At 31.9% G+C, this 16,853-nt stretch overlaps 1 protein-coding gene across 1 annotated transcript; it reads left to right on the top strand.

Annotated features, from left to right (window-relative positions):
- Nucleotides 1-10,954: 10,954 nt before the first annotated feature.
- LOC140963336 (transcription factor bHLH104-like) lies at nucleotides 10,955-14,833 on the top strand. Its single transcript, XM_073422632.1, has 5 exons — nucleotides 10,955-11,191; nucleotides 11,953-12,021; nucleotides 12,883-12,960; nucleotides 13,131-13,293; nucleotides 14,181-14,833. The coding sequence occupies exons 1-5, from the start codon at nucleotides 11,064-11,066 to the stop codon at nucleotides 14,427-14,429; spliced, it is 687 nt and encodes a 228-aa protein (XP_073278733.1). The 5' UTR covers nucleotides 10,955-11,063; the 3' UTR covers nucleotides 14,430-14,833.
- The last annotated feature ends 2,020 nt before the right edge of the window (nucleotides 14,834-16,853 follow it).

Below are 16,853 nucleotides of genomic sequence, written 5' to 3'. Positions count from 1 at the left end.
TTTTTTTTTTTTAAAATTCGATTGTCGGATCCGGGTCCGGTTTCGGGTTCGGTTCCGGGTCGGTTCCGGATACATCCCGGAACCGGACAACAAGATATGATGGAACCGGTTGAACCGGTTCAGAAAATACTGAACCGGTTCAACACACAAATTAATGAATTGTGTTTGGTTTCGGGTCCGGTTCTCACATACCGGATCCGGTTCCGGGCTTATCGGCCCGTTTCCGGGTCGGTTCCGGCCCGAACCGGTCCGTTAAGCATGCCTGGTCACTAGTCCAGACGTAGGCTTCGAAATTGTCCTGAGCCTGAAATCACGAAGAAGACCGTTAGAAGGGGGCCAAGAGGGTGTCCCGACGTAACCCCTCTGACATTCAAGTCAGAGACTGGGGATATATGGGAGGAGCAGCTAAGGGTGCTGCTGAAAAGTAATATAGTGAATCCCTGAATTAAACACTCGAACCTGATATTTATAGGAGAATAACTAGGCTCTTGATGGGTCTGTCTTCCATTTGGGTTAGGGATGGGCTAGGGTAGTGGGGCCATCCATGGGGTATCAGAGAGGTTTGTCCAAATCCTTATATGCAACTCCCAAAAATTTTATGTGACCGATGTGTTACAACTAACACATTCCTTCACGCCCAAGAATGAACATTTAGAGCGTGAAGTTTACAAATGGGCCAACTATGGACAGAACGGATGGCTTAACTATGGACAGTCCAACACATAACGATGAAACCTGGCTCTGATATCATTTTCAGATTGGGACTTGGACTTAACACAATCCCCAAAAACTAGCTAAAGAGAGAGGATTGTCCAAGTCCATATATACAACTCTCAAGGATTTTATCTAACGATGTGGGACAGCTAACAAAACCAAACAATAAAGTAACTTAATATCGACAATAATATATTATATATATGCAATTACGAAGTTCTATAAAGAATTTTAGGAAAATTTTTTTTTACCTCATTTAATTATAAATAAAATTCATATGAGATCGTCTCACGAGAAAATTTTATTAGAAGATCTCTAATTTCACTCTTCTCACAAATATATATGTCAATCCAAGTTTAGATTGTGAAATTTAAATTAATATAATTTTTAGATGTAATTATGATTTCGTCTTGTTATTTACATATACTATTCAAATATGTTTTAAACCTAAGTCGTGATTATATTATAAAATATTATACAACCCTTGAATTTTCTTTTTTCTCTTTTGTCACACTTTATGGAATAGTGATTCAACTCGTCAATAACAACCATTATTATAAACTGACAAAAGAAAATGTCTGTCTCGTTAAACAAATTCTAATAGTTAACCACTGAATAAAAGTCTACATACAGATCCCCTTTTCAATTTTGATTCCAATATTGAGAAATAAAATTGAGGGTTTGAAAAAGACTTCTCGTTTCAAATTGAGTGAACCATTTTTCTGTGTGGATCCGATAAAGTTGGGGGAGTGGACAAGATATGATGACTTAAAATATGAGTCATGTTTTATTAAAAGTTATTATAGTTTTGTGCAACTCAAAAACTTTAAAACGTGTAATATCTAAAACATTATGTTTAAATCGATCTTCCAACAGGGACAATTGTTATTCTTCATCAACAATCTGATCATATAAGACAATAAATACACTTTTTGTAATATGTGATATTCGAACACACGACTTTAGCTCTTATATCAATTATAAGATCGAGCGTTTCTGCTTAACCAAAAGTTATAGTTTGTGGTAATAGTTCAACTTAAATATTTTAAACCGTAAAACAACACAAATATCACGTGTTGACCGCTCTTTTCACTCAACAATAATAATAATAACAATGCATGTATAATTATAGCTATCTTACATGAAAATACAAAAACTCATTGTCCCTTGCTAAGTCTAGGTCTAGTTCCAATATTTGATATATTTGAAAAATCAAAACCTAACAGGACATTTCTTGGAATGTCATTTCTTAGTTTTGTTTATGCCATATCGAGAATAACAATTTCGATTTTTGTTTGAATTCAGATATTTGCACAATTATCATGTATAAAAATATAACGAAAATAACATTTTAGTGTAACATAGAGTGGGTTGCTCTATGGGAATATCCGATGAAATTAGGTGTACCTCATATATTCTTTTCTAAATATTTATTTTTTTCATTTCATTTGTGTACCTAATCAATACAAGTTAATCATTTCTAAATTTTAATTAAGAGCTCGTATTATAAAATGTAAAAATGTAAAATTGGGGAATCTATACCAATATGATCTTAATATCAATGTGACAATGTGAGTGAGTGTTCACTCATGTTTCCACATCAAGTGAACGTTCAAACGTTTGAACGCTCATATTCTTTTACAAAAATTATAAGCCATATCAAGCATGTGAAAACACGCACCAGACACAAAGTATTTGGCATGTGTTTATGTTGTTTGTGGTATTCAAATTTGAGAGGAGAAGCAAGAAGAAAACAAAAATAATGGCTTTGTAGAGGCAAGTGTTGAACACTTTCTCCTTAAGAAGAATTTGCCCTCACAACGTATTAGAGTTTGTGGCAATCTTCTCCCAAGATACAACTACAACACTTGAATAATGAGCACTCAAATATTCAAGTTCTATAACAAGGAAATGAAGGAACTCTCTCTTGTTGAAGAAAGGAAGAAGGAGATATGCAAATGATGTGTATGTTCAAAAGTGTTTTTGATTTTCAATAAATCAAATATTTAATGTTTTGCAAATGAAGAGACATGATCTTTCATTCATAGGGATGTCCCTTGGCCATTGTAACTGATCACAATCATCAAACAATGCCAAAAAAATGAAAAAATGTCAGAAAATTCGAAGGGACACGAAAAACAGCCGAAGGGGCGCGCTCAGGGATTTTTTTTTCGTTTTTCGTTTTTCGTTTTTCGTTCCTTACATGTTCCCACTACTCGTTTGAAGTTCTTTCAACATTTGATGAACTCGTTTCGAGTTTAATTCAGAACCACCGAACTTAATATTCGTTCATTAAGCTTCGTTTTTCTTTTCGAATTTTTCTAATCAAACGCATTGATTAATTTGCTTAATTTTCATTCATTAAGCATCAAAATTTTCCAACAGTTTCCACACACTATAAAAGGGTGTGGGAATCCCACCCTCCTGTTAGAGTGCAATAATTGTTGTCAGAGTAATCGAACCGTGGTACTTCAGCTGTTGTATGATTTAAAAGATTTGAATTGCACATTTAACAACATCTATAGCTTTTGGTAATACTCTCAGCGCTCTGTCCTACAATTGGTGTTAGAGCCAAGGTAACCAGTTCAATTCTCATTTATTACAAGAAGTTCAATTATTGGATGAAGATTTCGAAGTGCGATAATTTTCTCTGTTGTGAGAGCGATCGAACATTGACGCTTAAACTGTTGTAAGGTTTAAAATATTTGAGTTACAATGTTACCATCAACTATAGCATTTGGTGGACAAGCTCTCGATCTTACAAAAAAACGTAAATTTAAAAATTTATATAAAAAAATGTAATACGATCAAAATCTGTGAATTAGTATTTTACATATTTCATAATATTTAATTTTTATGTTCTTTTTAATTATATGCAGTTGTGATTTTTTTTTATTTATACTTCTTCATTACAAATTGATAATAAAATTTTAATTTTAAATAAATTACACTGGTAAAATATTATGAAACAATAAAAATAATTAAAAAAATTTAAAAATAGTATTATTACTTTTTCAAATATTAATAATTTAAATGACATAAAAAAATTAAAATTTTATTTATTTAATATAAATAAGAATAAAGATACATGAATAGACAACGAAACCTACAAATAATGACTGTTAACATCATCATGAATTTTGGAAATCGTGTAGAATCGTGATTTTTAAAGTAGGTCTGACATAATCTGACGTCACCTTCTCAAAGATCAAGGTTGAAGTTTATATAAAGATGTTGGGGCAAATAATATTTTTGATCTTGTAATTTCTTTTTTTTTATATCACTTTTCATCATGTTAATAATGAATTTGTATTTTTAAATATTGTAACTTGTATGTTTTTTCAGATTTTTTTTTTACTCGAGTTCATCGTCTCTGCCANAACATACAGACTATGTGATTAAAATTGAAAATTCATCGTAAAATGATTGAAATTGAAAAAAAAACATGTAAATTACATGATTAAAAACATAAATTCACCATTAACACGACAAAAAATATAAAAAAAATACAAATTAGACGACTAAAAATATAACATACCCTATATGTTTGCAAGTATCATTATTAAGTATTTGTAACAACATTTGATTAAAATGTCTACAAAAAAGTGTCACAATAGCTATTTATTGTCGTTTTAAAACTTGTTGGTTGTTAAATTTTCATGGCATTTTCTTGTAGTAGCCTTGATATATACTCGATGCACGACTCGAATGTGTATGATGTAATCAATAACCCTTTTATCCATAAATTCCCATTTGCACAAAGATAATGTATCTGGTTGAGATAAGTATCTGCTGGAAACATGCGTGAGGCCAAAGCAAAAAGGATGAGGTGGTTTTGGCCAAGTAATCACAATTGTTATCGTTCGCATGGTTTCCACCATCTCCAATATTGTGGCATTAATTTGCGTCGTTTTTCGACATGATATCGACGTGGCGTTAACAAATTTGAACTAGACACGTAAGAACAAATCAACACTTCTGCAGAAAAAATTAAAATTGATAAAAATTTAAAAAAATACAGGACTTAGACGAAAATTCGGCACATAGAGAGCATAATCATAATTAAATTATTCGATTTTGGATTTTGTTCTCTAATATTTTCAAAGTTTGGTTTTGATACATTAACTTTTAATTTTCGAGTACTTTGGTTCAATTGATGACGTGGTGGTTTTGGTACATTAACAAGTCGTCAATTTTTGTTGTCACGTCATCATTTTTTTAATGATATGTTAGCATTTTTCAATATTACGTCAGTATTTTTTGATGACATCTCAATAATTGGGCCAAAATAACGAAAAATTAAAAACCAGTATAGGAAACAAACTTTGAAAATTTAATATACTAAAACTCAAAATTAAATAAATTAGTTAACAATAAACTCTCTCTAATATAATACAAATTATATGCGTCACCATTTGTAGATTGGATGCGTGATTTCCTTGAATGGGGTTGATTTGAATCCATGATTAAGACAGACAAATGTATTTGAAAAAAAGGGAATTGTCAAATCATGTTTTAAAAGTATAATTTTATTACATAATTTTCATCTTTTTTGTTTTTTATATACATTTTTTGTTTTTAAATTGGTCAGAAAAATTGATTTTATTTCAAACAATTGTTTTCCTTTTGTTAATTTAGTTTAAATTTCGTCATAATATTGACACTGGGATGAACATTATTGATTTTGTTGACATGCATGTCTGCCCAACTAGAATTAAAAACTCTGGTAAAAAAAAAAAACCATATATGCAAAAAGAGAATTTAGTAATTAAATTTTGACACGTTTTAAGCTTATAGTACATGTTCGGTGTAATAATTGCTTTTGTTAAGTAAAGCAGTCGAAACATGATGCTTAAGATGTTATACAATTTAAAAGATTTGAGTTGTACTGTTACTAATAGATTTTGGTAAAGCGATAAGGGTTTGATCCTACGATTGGTATCAGAGCCAATGTCAAGAGCTCGATTCACGTTGATTTCAATGAGTGCAATTATTGATTGTGAGATTGTTGGGTGCAATAATTGTTCATGGTGTGTATAACAATATAAACGTGATGTTTGAGTTGTTGTACAGTTTAAAAGATTTGACATGCATCATCACTACCAATTATAAACTATAATTTTGATAAAACGACAAACGCTCGATTTTATAACGAAAAGAGTATATATGTCAATTCAAATTTTTTTTCTCTTATAGTATATATATATATATACATCAGAATATATTTTCTCAATGTGGCCTTTCATGGACAGTAGGGGTATACATCAGAATATTTTAATATTTTTTTATGCCCCCACGAAGAACTGTGGAATATAACAACTGTTAGAGGGTCAACTTGAATCAATAATCATTTGAAATGATTTACTCTACAAGATTGGCCAATAAACTATTTTATTTCCAAAAATAATTCTTTGGCAAATCCTTTAATATAATAGTAGACAATCTTACTAATCTTTATTCGTGAGATCGATCAACATTATTCATATTTACGATAAAATAGAATATTTTTGGCATAAAAGTGATATTTTTTATGGTGACTTTAATAAAATATTATTATCATAAAATTGAAATGTGAGACGTGTTTGGTTTGATAAGTTTGTCTACGTAATTATCCAAAAAAATTGATAAAAATTAAATTATACTTGTCGATAATGATAATCAACATTCCTTACGTGAAGAACAAATCTCAATTATAAAATTCAACTAGTCTTGGATTAGTGATATAAAAGAAGAAAAAAAAATATTGAATAATATCTTAAATTCAAATCTTATCGATGGTATATACATGTTAACGTACAAAGCTTTTCTGAACAACAATACGATGATGTTTGTTATGTTTTATAACAATCGAAATATGACGCTGAAGCTTTTATATGGTTTAAAAAATTTGAATTGTACCGTTACCACCAGCTATAATTTTTGATAAAATAACAAGCGTTCAGTTCTACAAATTTTATTAATGATGTAAGAAAATCTAGTAAATTATGTTGATTTATGCTTTAAACATTTAGGTTTAAAATAATTAAACTGTGGGTCTTTTAAATAATTTTATAACAAAAATAATTTGTGTGGTTACTTTAAATACACCACAAAAGGAGTGTTTATATTTTTAGATGATGCAATAAAATCTTTATTTATTCTTTATTTTAAGTTAAAATTTGAATTTCATTAGTTGAAAATCAGATTATATTTATAATATTATATGAACTTTGTGAATAATTATATTTTATTTTTAAAAATATTCTTACATTTATTAGGTTAAGTGGAAAACAAATTAATATAAAAAAAATAAAAAAATAAAGAAAGTAAAGCCCAAAACAACCCATAATATGAGTTTTGGGCTGGGCACTTGTTTGTAATTAAATTATTATTTTGAGTGACTAAATGATTAATCATGTACTTTTGCTCGATTGCATAATTTAAAGATTTTTATGCGAATATCGGTGGTTGGTTGGGGAGAGAAGACTAGAGATGATTAAGGTGTTAAAGATTTAAAAGTTACATTTTTATTTTTAGTTAAGAAAATATTTATTTAAATAATTTAAGAATTATTGTATTTTTAAGGTCAAATTTAAATTAATTAGTGAGAGCAAAGAAATTATGTATTTTATAAGGGATTTTTTTGCAAACAGATATTTATAAATCTTTTAATTTGAGGCTTAATGATTTTATAAATCTTAATGGGCCCAATTTATTAATTAAAAATCAGGGTTGATTAAGCCCATTAATTATGTAATTAAGAAGTCTTTTTGTTTTTTTAATAACTAACCCTAAACCCTAAACACACACACACACACACACAAAAACACGCGCACACACACACCCCAAATTTACGTGTGAAGGGGTGAATGGACGAAACTTGGATTCCTTGGAAAGGGAGCTTTTTAATTTTTTCTCCTCCATGCTTTGATTTTCTTCGTTGTTCATTCTTCCAACAACGATCATCCAACTTCCTTGCATCCAAATGTGGGTTTTCGGTGGGGTTTTGACGAGAAAAAAGGGTAAAAAAGGGGTAGAAATCGTCCAACATTCGTCACCGACGTTCCACCATTTTGGTATTCGTATTTCGAACGTTTTAATGCAAAGGTATGTTTCTAAATTTTCTTTTTGCACCATTCAAATCATAATAGGTGTGTTTTATGTTTTGAAACATGAAACTTATATTGATCAAATTATATAATGTTTTGATGATTATTTTCAAAGATTTTGACATTTTTATGTTATTTGAGTAGTGTTATGATTCCTAAATAGTATGCTGCCAATATGAGACGTTTAAGTGACGGGTAAAGTGTCTATTAAGGGTAGATGATGGCTGGTCGTATGCAAAACGAGCCGTGCTTGGGTGAGGCTAGAACCTAGGGTTTTCAAGTGTTTTCTTGGGGATTATGGGATGGCTAGGGGGCGGCTGGACCAAGGCCTAGATCAGGCATGGTCAAGACCCTGTGAGGGCTGCGTCCTAGGGCTAAGAAGAGTCCTAGAATGGCTGGACTCGTTGACGGATGGAACAAGGGAGCCGCGACAACCATGAAGGTTAGGGCTCGATTTTGGCATGGCTAGGTTGTAGGGTGCGCTGGTCTGGCTGGTCGGTGAGGATCCATGAGAGTAGGTTAGGGGCTGTACGGGGTCTGGTCCACGGCTGGCTCGAGGGTGGCTCGGGTTTTTTAGGGGCGTGGCTTGGTTGGGGGAGAGAAGGTTCGAATATGGCTAGGAGAAGATAAGGTACTAGAACCGTGGTCCACGGGGGGTTGGATTGTGATTCACGGGGGTAGTTTAGGATGAAAAGTCTAAGTTTAAAATTTGGGAAGGAAATATAAGTTTTGAAATTATTCAGGTTTAAAACACTTCATGGTTTAGCCATTAAGTCATTAAATCGAAAGGCTCGGGTTTACGTCTAATGAAAATATTAGAAGTCAAATTTAATCTTATATGAGGGTTCGGGATAGGTTAGAGTCGAGAAAAGTAAAAATAAGTCAAAATCGAGAAGTTCGGGGTCTATGAGTAAAATAGTCATTTTACGTCCCGGGTAGTTCGAAAGGTATGACAGCGTTCCGAAGAATCATAATACATTCTAAATGATATTTTAAAATATTTATGGTGAATTTATGATATTTTAATGATAAATGCTAAGGTTGTACGATTTTCCCGAAATGCTATTTTTACAATTTTTGAAGGACACGATATTTTATACTAAAATAAAAAGAAAAATATTTTGAAGGATGTGAATTGACTATGACACAGAAGATATGAGGAGGATCCATTTTAAAAAAGAACGGTAAACTTAAAATGAGAATATCGTGAGGGAAAAGGCCCCAGAGTAAGCCCATTTAAGGGAAAAGGCCTCAGAGAGAGCCCAACGATTGTTTTTCTTATTTGGTGACGAGAGTTGCTGATGCCCCGCCCCCAGGTACTTGGTGTATATAGACTGATCAGTCGACCAGAAGATAAATGATAAAGGACAGTCACTTTTAAAAATCAAATTTCACCCAAATGATATACGATGATGAAAGGCTTTATGATTTATGATTTATTTACGCTTACAAGTTTTATGCCAGCATATTTTAAATAAAAGTAAGATTTTTAAATGTATGTGTCTGTATAAGTATTATTTGGTACGTATGGTTAGAATGTGCTGAGTCATTATACTCACTAGGTTTGAATGGTTGTAGGCGAGGATGATATTGAGGAAGGCGTTGACTCTTGAGTAGATCAGGTCCTGCAGTACACTTCCGAGGAACTAATATTTATTATTCGCATTAGATTACGACTTAAAGTTTTTAAATAAATTTTGAGGATTTATTTTATAAAAATTTTATGCCTTGGTTTGAAGATTGGAGGAGGAGTTTCCACTTAAATTGACATATCATTTTATGATTGACGATTTATGGAATGCATTTTATATTTTAAATGTTAAAGTATTTAGGCGGTGATGATTTCGAATTTCAAAAAAAAAATCTAGTATTTATTTAAATTTTAAAGTTAAAAGTAAGGGACATTTCACATTCATGATCAAATTTGGGGGAGCTAAGCCAGATACTTATGATTCAATTTGGGGAGTTAAGCCATATATTTGATGTTTATTGTTATTTTGTTTTAGATCTACTTGTGAATAAATTTTATTTATATGATCTAGTAATATATAAATATTATGATGGTTTTAAACTTGAAGATATATTCCTTATAATTACTAAATGACGACCATATCATTCACCCCTTATATTTCATTTCATATGAGAATGAAATAGACGATCAATAATCGACTGAATTTTGGGGATTGTGATTTGGCTAAGAAATTAATATTTCTTTGTGTAGTGTTGACATTTGTCTGAATAAGTTGAACATTGGGTTTGTTTGTTTTTTCATTGGGTTGTAAGATAATGAATTCGTTGAATAAAATTTATTTTAGATTTAAAATAATGTTGGTGCTTAGTGTTTTTGATTAATTTAATTATTGAATTCTAAGAACATTGTCGATATCTATGTCATCCATCTCGGAGCATGACATGTGAACATGTCTTGTGTATTTCACGAGGGAGTCGCTACATTTTACAAGATTCAATTATCAACCATCCGCAACAACACATGGAGAGAAATTCTACATAGAATTTTACTATTTTTTGGTTGGTCTATATATTTTCATGTTACCTTATATGACTCAAGTGGTCTCACCCCCTCTTTCCTCTCGTATGTCGTAGTATCGAGTCCCTTATGTAATAAAACTGACATTAATGCATTTAAAAAAATTCAAAAAATTATAATTTTTTGATTTAATATATAATATAAATAAACTAAATAGAAGACTTAATTTAATCTGATATTGTCTTTTAAAATTTTAAAGTAGAATACCTTTTTTTAACCTCAAACACAAATTTTGTAGAATATGTCTTTTGTGAGAAGTTCTCACGAATTTTTATCTGTGAGATGGGTCAACCCTACCGATATTCACAATAAAAAATAATACTCTTAGCATAAAAATTAATACTTTTTTATGGATGACCCAAATAAGATATTTGTCTCACAAAATACGATCCGTGAGACCGTCTCACACAAGTTTTTGTCAAATTTTTGTATATAAATAATAATAATTATTATTATCAAATTCTGTCAACTCTCCTGTCCTTTCAACTCCTTTTTCCGAATATTATATGCGGCGAGGCAACTTGATTCCATCTCGCCACGTGGCGTCACCTTGTTGGCTGATTCCCAACAGCAGATCATTTCTTTATTCCCATTATTTACAGCATTTTACTGTTTATTGTTATTATTATGCAAAAATCTGAGGATTCCGTTCCCCCAATTTCGATTTTGCGAGATTAAATCCGCCATTGTTTTCTCCACTTTTTCGCGAAAGGATGGATAATCTTCGGCTGGAGTCATTTGATGGGAATGGCTGGTGTGATTTGATCGATTACAGCAACCTCCTGGACGAAGTCGCAGCCGCGGATCTTTGTTGGAGCAGCCCTCAGATTCAGGTGCAAAGGTGGGTAATTTGTTGTGTTCATCATATCAGTTCGTGTTGTTTCTTTTATTGGATTTGTGGATCTGCTGATTAGTTTATGTTCAATTATCAGTGTGATGGTTATTGGTTATTTTCCAGATATTTATGTTATTTATTTATGAGGGGATTTCTAATTCCGAGATGAACCAAAAAATCGAGCAGCGTTAAGTTCCCAATTTTAGAATTTATGGTTTATTTTCTTGAGGGGGCGGGGCGACCATTCTGCATGCCTTGCTGATCTGAGCTCGGATTATTGTTCGAAGGTTAAAAAATGAAGGTTTTTTGTTGTTTTTATTGGTCTAATAGATCGAAGGTTGGATTTTAGGCAATGTGACAGGGAGTGAATTTTTCAAAAGTTATAGTCTAATTCTGGGGAAGCTTTGAATTTGAATTAAGTTATAGAGAATTGATTAGATCTGGGACATATTACTTCTTAGGTATCAAAACCAATTAAATGGAGTAATGTTTTTGGCACACCGCAACTAAGAGGGCTAAATGGTTTTGGCCCCAAATAATAGAGATAAGAAAATTATGATAAAAAATTGTATATCTGAAAGTTACTAAAGGAATTCTATTGTTATACAATACAGTTGAGATCTAGAATCCCAATTATTACATAATACAGCCCCGATGATTATGCTAATAGAGATTTTGTTGTCTTTATTGTTATTTAAGTTTTAATTGTAGGTTAAGACAAATCTTGCAAAATGTTGGTCTTGATATGGTTGATTATTTTGTTGCAGTTCTGCTGTGGCAACTGATGTCTCTAGGGGTGGGAGTTTTTCTCAAGTTAGCGAGTGTCCAAGAAAGAGGTGACTATGAGTAGCTGTTTCTATTTTGAGTGAGGTTCTTGTTATTCTGTTTCATGTGTTGAGAAGGCTGACTGAATTTCAAAAAAAAAAAAAGAAGGCTGACTGATGACTTTTTATGCATATGCTTTTCATCAAATATATTTAACAAAGTTCACTGGATAATTATTTTTTAAAAAGGATACGTTGATTTATAAATTTTAGATGTTTTTAGTCCCTGACATTAAAACTAACGGAAAAGGGTATATGTACTGCATATGCCCAATATCTTCCCAAATTATCTAATATTTATACATGATAATTAAACCTGTTTGTTCATATTGTTCAGAGCCAAAACCATTTGGTCTCCATTGTTTGGGACTAAAGATATTTTGGTCTTTTCTTTGTTACTTTTTAACGATGAATTAACATTGGTGAACAAAAACATTTAAAATTGATGAGAGACTTTTTATAGCACGTCGCAAACAAGAGAGACCAAAACGGCTTCGACCCCATACAATATGAACGAAAAAAGTAATTATTCTAAAATCCATGTAATCAAAGTCGAGTAGAAATCAACTCAGTTGTCAAGATTTGAAATAGAATCTCTTCTCCATGTATATTGAATAATTTGATCTTGTTTTACAGATCATATCGGCAGAGGCTTCCACTTTATTGAAATATAAACCTAGAGTGAAATATTTTAATGTGCTAAAACATGACATAGTATTTGTTGAGTTGATTTATTCATGGATTTATTTGATTTATTTTATGTGATGGAAATCATGCCTTGGATTGATAAATGAAAAGTAAAAAGGGAACATAGGTTGCTTATTTTTTGATTAGGTGACTTTTCAATTATTTGGGTGTTGTACTGCTGTGCAGGGGACGCACCGAACCATGCGGTGGTGGAGAAACTAAAGCATGCCGTGAGAAAATTAGGAGAGAAAAATTGAACGATAGGTAAATTACTATCCATAAGAACTTTTCCTATTGTCATTTAATTTGTTTCGTTAAATGATGATGATGTGTGTGTGCCACCATGTTTACTTCCTATTGAAAAATAATAATCTTCTGTGGCAGTCCTTTAATTTAAATAGAGTTAATTGAAAGAAAATGAGTTGATCCTGCAGGTTTGTGGAGTTGTCAGCTATATTGGAACCTGGAAAACCCGTGAAAACAGACAAATTAGCCATTCTTGGTGATACTATAAGAATTCTTGGCCAGCTAAAAACTGAATCCCAAGAGTCCAGTGAGATGAATGAAAAGCTTTTGGAAGAAATCAAAACTCTGAAGGTTAGCTAGAGATGATAGTTGTGTTGAATACTGACCATAAACTTGAATTTTGATTCCCTTAATTGTCTTCAAATGCTTAGAAAAACATTGTTATAGAAAGCCTGTCCTCGAAAATTTGGTAGTGTAGGGTATTGAAGCATTGAAAAAGCTTTACTTAATGGAAAAGAAAACCCATTATGCATATTTTATATATATTGATCGAACTTATTAAACACTTTCTTCATCTCAATTTGAAGGGTAAATTACGTATGGGGTATAGACCTATGTTATGCTTACAAATCAATGAGGTGAAACCCCATTTTGTTTTTAGATCGATAGTTGAAACCTAGCTGCGTTTTTTTTAATACACGTATTTTTCAAATGTCTATGCATGAAATATCATGAAATTAGAATTTTCAAGCCAAAAGCATCCTTGTATCTGTATAGAAAATCTTAAACATATTTATATTCTTCCTCGTTCCAATCATTTGGAACTTTTGAGATGCTATGAAATACGGGGGAAATAAATATATTTATGTTTTTATTTATATTTAGAGTGATATTTCAACTTTTGAAATTTTAGTTTTGGTGTAATTTCATGAATAAGCATTTATGTTTTTATTTATATTTAGAGTGATATTTCAACTTTTGAAATTTTAGTTTTGGTGTAATTTCATGAATAAGCATATATACATAGCACAGATCCCGCAAAAATTGTCAATATGGGGTTCAGACTATCAATTAAAAAACACAAACGGTTTTAGGTCGTTGATTTTTTGCAGGTTTAGCCTCTTCAACACTACACGGGATTAAGCAATTTATCTGTGTCTATCATTGTGATCATGTGGATGTAAAGGGTATATTTATGTCTTTTTGAGCCCTGTGATCTCATTTCTGTTTTTGAGCAGGCTGAGAAAAATGAACTTCGTGAAGAGAAACTTGTGCTTAAGGCTGATAAAGAAAGGATCGAGCAGCAGTTGAAAAGCATGGCTGTCCCATCTACCGGTTTCATACCTCCACATCCACCACTTTATCAGACTCCGGCAAACAAAATGCCAATGTTTCCTGGATACAGCTTCGTCCCAATGTGGCATTATTTACCATCCAGTACACGCGACACATCTCAAGATTCTACACTCCGGCCTCCTGCTGCTTGATACTTGCAGAAGTCGCTTATAGTATGGAATATATCTCTTGTGGTCGCCACAATTGGGGAATGATATTCTCTTCATGCTTGTAAATATCATCTACTTGCGAAGCTGGTTTTTCTTCTTTAACTAGTCTTATTAATCTGCTATTTGTTTAGAAATTTTATGCGTTGGCTATATATCAAGATTTGGGAAATGGATGGCATTTTTGGGATCCTGCCTTCGAATCGTTTTATTTTATCACGCCTCCTTTTCTTTTCCACGATGTTCCGTTGGCCGAGTTCATGGCGAAACATTTGATGTGGAAATGGTGTTTCATGTTTTCTGAATTGTGTACATAAATATTTTGCTTGTTGACAACTTTTTCAACATGAAGTGGAGTATACATATGCATGCATACACTTAATTGTGTTTCCTACCATCCTACTTGGCTTGAAGCCTACGTCGGAGACCTGAAATCCGAATCAAAACTCTTACCCAACTCGAGCTCGTTATGAAGCTATATCGAACTATAAATAGATGGTTCAAACTCCGCTCATTTCTTGATTATATTCAAACTATTTCAAGAATCATTCATCCCATATCCTCTTCTTTCATCGAAGAAAATAAATATCTTTCGGATCGACTTCGGCTTTCGTAGTTTTGGAAGCAATCTGTTCAGAATCTCTCTTTTCATAATTTTTTGGAACCAAACAATCCAAAATTTGGCCTCAAATGATCAAACCATATCTCAATCTTCTATGAAGACAATGAAAAAAGGTTGTCCACTAAATTCCATTATATTGGCTAGTCCAACATGCCCTGCCCTTAAAAATAAAAACAATAATTCAAATTGCAGGCCAGACACTAAATATATACCGATCGATGTTCTTATGCACATAGAGCAATACCAAGAAATTAATAAAGAAAGACAACTGAGAATATGGCTGCTTGCAATGGTAAGAGCTAATATCAATGGATGAATCATTTTTATTTTTTTCTCTAAAAAGTTGAATGTCATGATTCTTCCAAATGCATACGTATCCGCAACGGAGTCATTAGTCATGCTGTTTGTTTGTAATGTAGGTAAGAAATCGTGGCCGGAACTGGTGGGAGTGTACGGGCAGGTGGCCGTAGCCATCGTCGAGGGAGAGACTAAGGATGTGAAAGCCATCATAGTGGAAGAAGGGAGCTTTGTGTCTACTGATTTTCGTTGCGACCGTGTTCGTGTTTTTGTTAATGAGAAAGGAATTGTCACTCAGGTGCCTAAACTTGGATGAAACTATTATGTTGGTGTGAATTTGTTAATGTTTTCATTTTTCTAAGGATTTGTTAACATCTGAAAATAATTCTAAGAGTTTTTTTTTTATAGCAAAAACAGTCAACTTCTGTCTTTTGAATCTCTCGTAATAAAAAATCGAAACCTTTCACCTTTTTTTTTTTTTTTGTCTATTTCTTGGAATAAGTAACTTTTCTGGAACCCTTAAGGATAAATCCATCGTAAGTTTGAATTTCCCATTTACCTAGACAATGTAATTAAGACATCTTTATTTCTATTAATTAAATTCAAGTCTTATTTTTTTTGCCCTTTTCAACGAGTAATATAATTCTTAACTGAATAAATTCTATTAGTTTGACGACCATACAAGGCATGCCATTACATTTTTTCTTGATCTTTTAGCTTAAAGAACAATTAATAATCTTCTGTCAAATATTCGGGGACATTACGGGTTCAGCCCTTGTTTTCACTAAGGTGACTTTTGAGTTGTTCTGTCGGATCGGTCGCTAAAGATCAACCACAAGTTCTAGAATCGAAACTGTCAATTTTAGAATGCGGGCAGACCAATGAACTGATGAAATTGTTACTTAAATGGCAAAGTAACTTAAATGGCAAATATACCGAAAAAAATTTATGCAACATTCTCGATATCGCTCTCTCCGTAACGTTACAGATTAATTAGTTGTATATTCTTTTAACTTTCTATAATTAATACATGTGAAAAAATTTATATTGGTGATATACAGATTGTTAAACAGTTGTATAAGATTTCTTATCCAATATACATTTTTGACACACTAGTCATGTGTCAACAAAACTAGATACTATTAGGTTTTCCAAAACACACTAAAAAGTAGTGTTTACCACACCTTATCGTTTAAAACAAGTGATTAAATTTATAATTTATGAAAAACAAGAAAAAATCAGAAGTTGACAATGTTTGAAAAAAAAAGTGAAAATTTGAAAATAAAAAAATTAATAATGTTTGATAAATAAGTGATTATAATATTGACTTTTTACCGTAATTTCTTTTATAGAAATAGAATTAACATCTCACCGACTTTTGAATTTTAATTAAATTAATCAGAAGCTAATGCAGAAGCACACAAACTTATTTTCTTTAAGTCAAGAGCGAGCTAAAATATATTTTTTCAATGATGACAAATACTCTCACA

The sequence above is a fragment of the Primulina huaijiensis genome, chromosome 2 (assembly GCF_012295235.1).
Source record: "Primulina huaijiensis isolate GDHJ02 chromosome 2, ASM1229523v2, whole genome shotgun sequence".
In the NCBI taxonomy this organism is placed as follows: domain Eukaryota; kingdom Viridiplantae; phylum Streptophyta; class Magnoliopsida; order Lamiales; family Gesneriaceae; genus Primulina; species Primulina huaijiensis.
The sequence above is the reverse complement of the archived record's forward strand: the minus strand, read 5'-3'. Positions and strand labels throughout refer to the sequence as shown.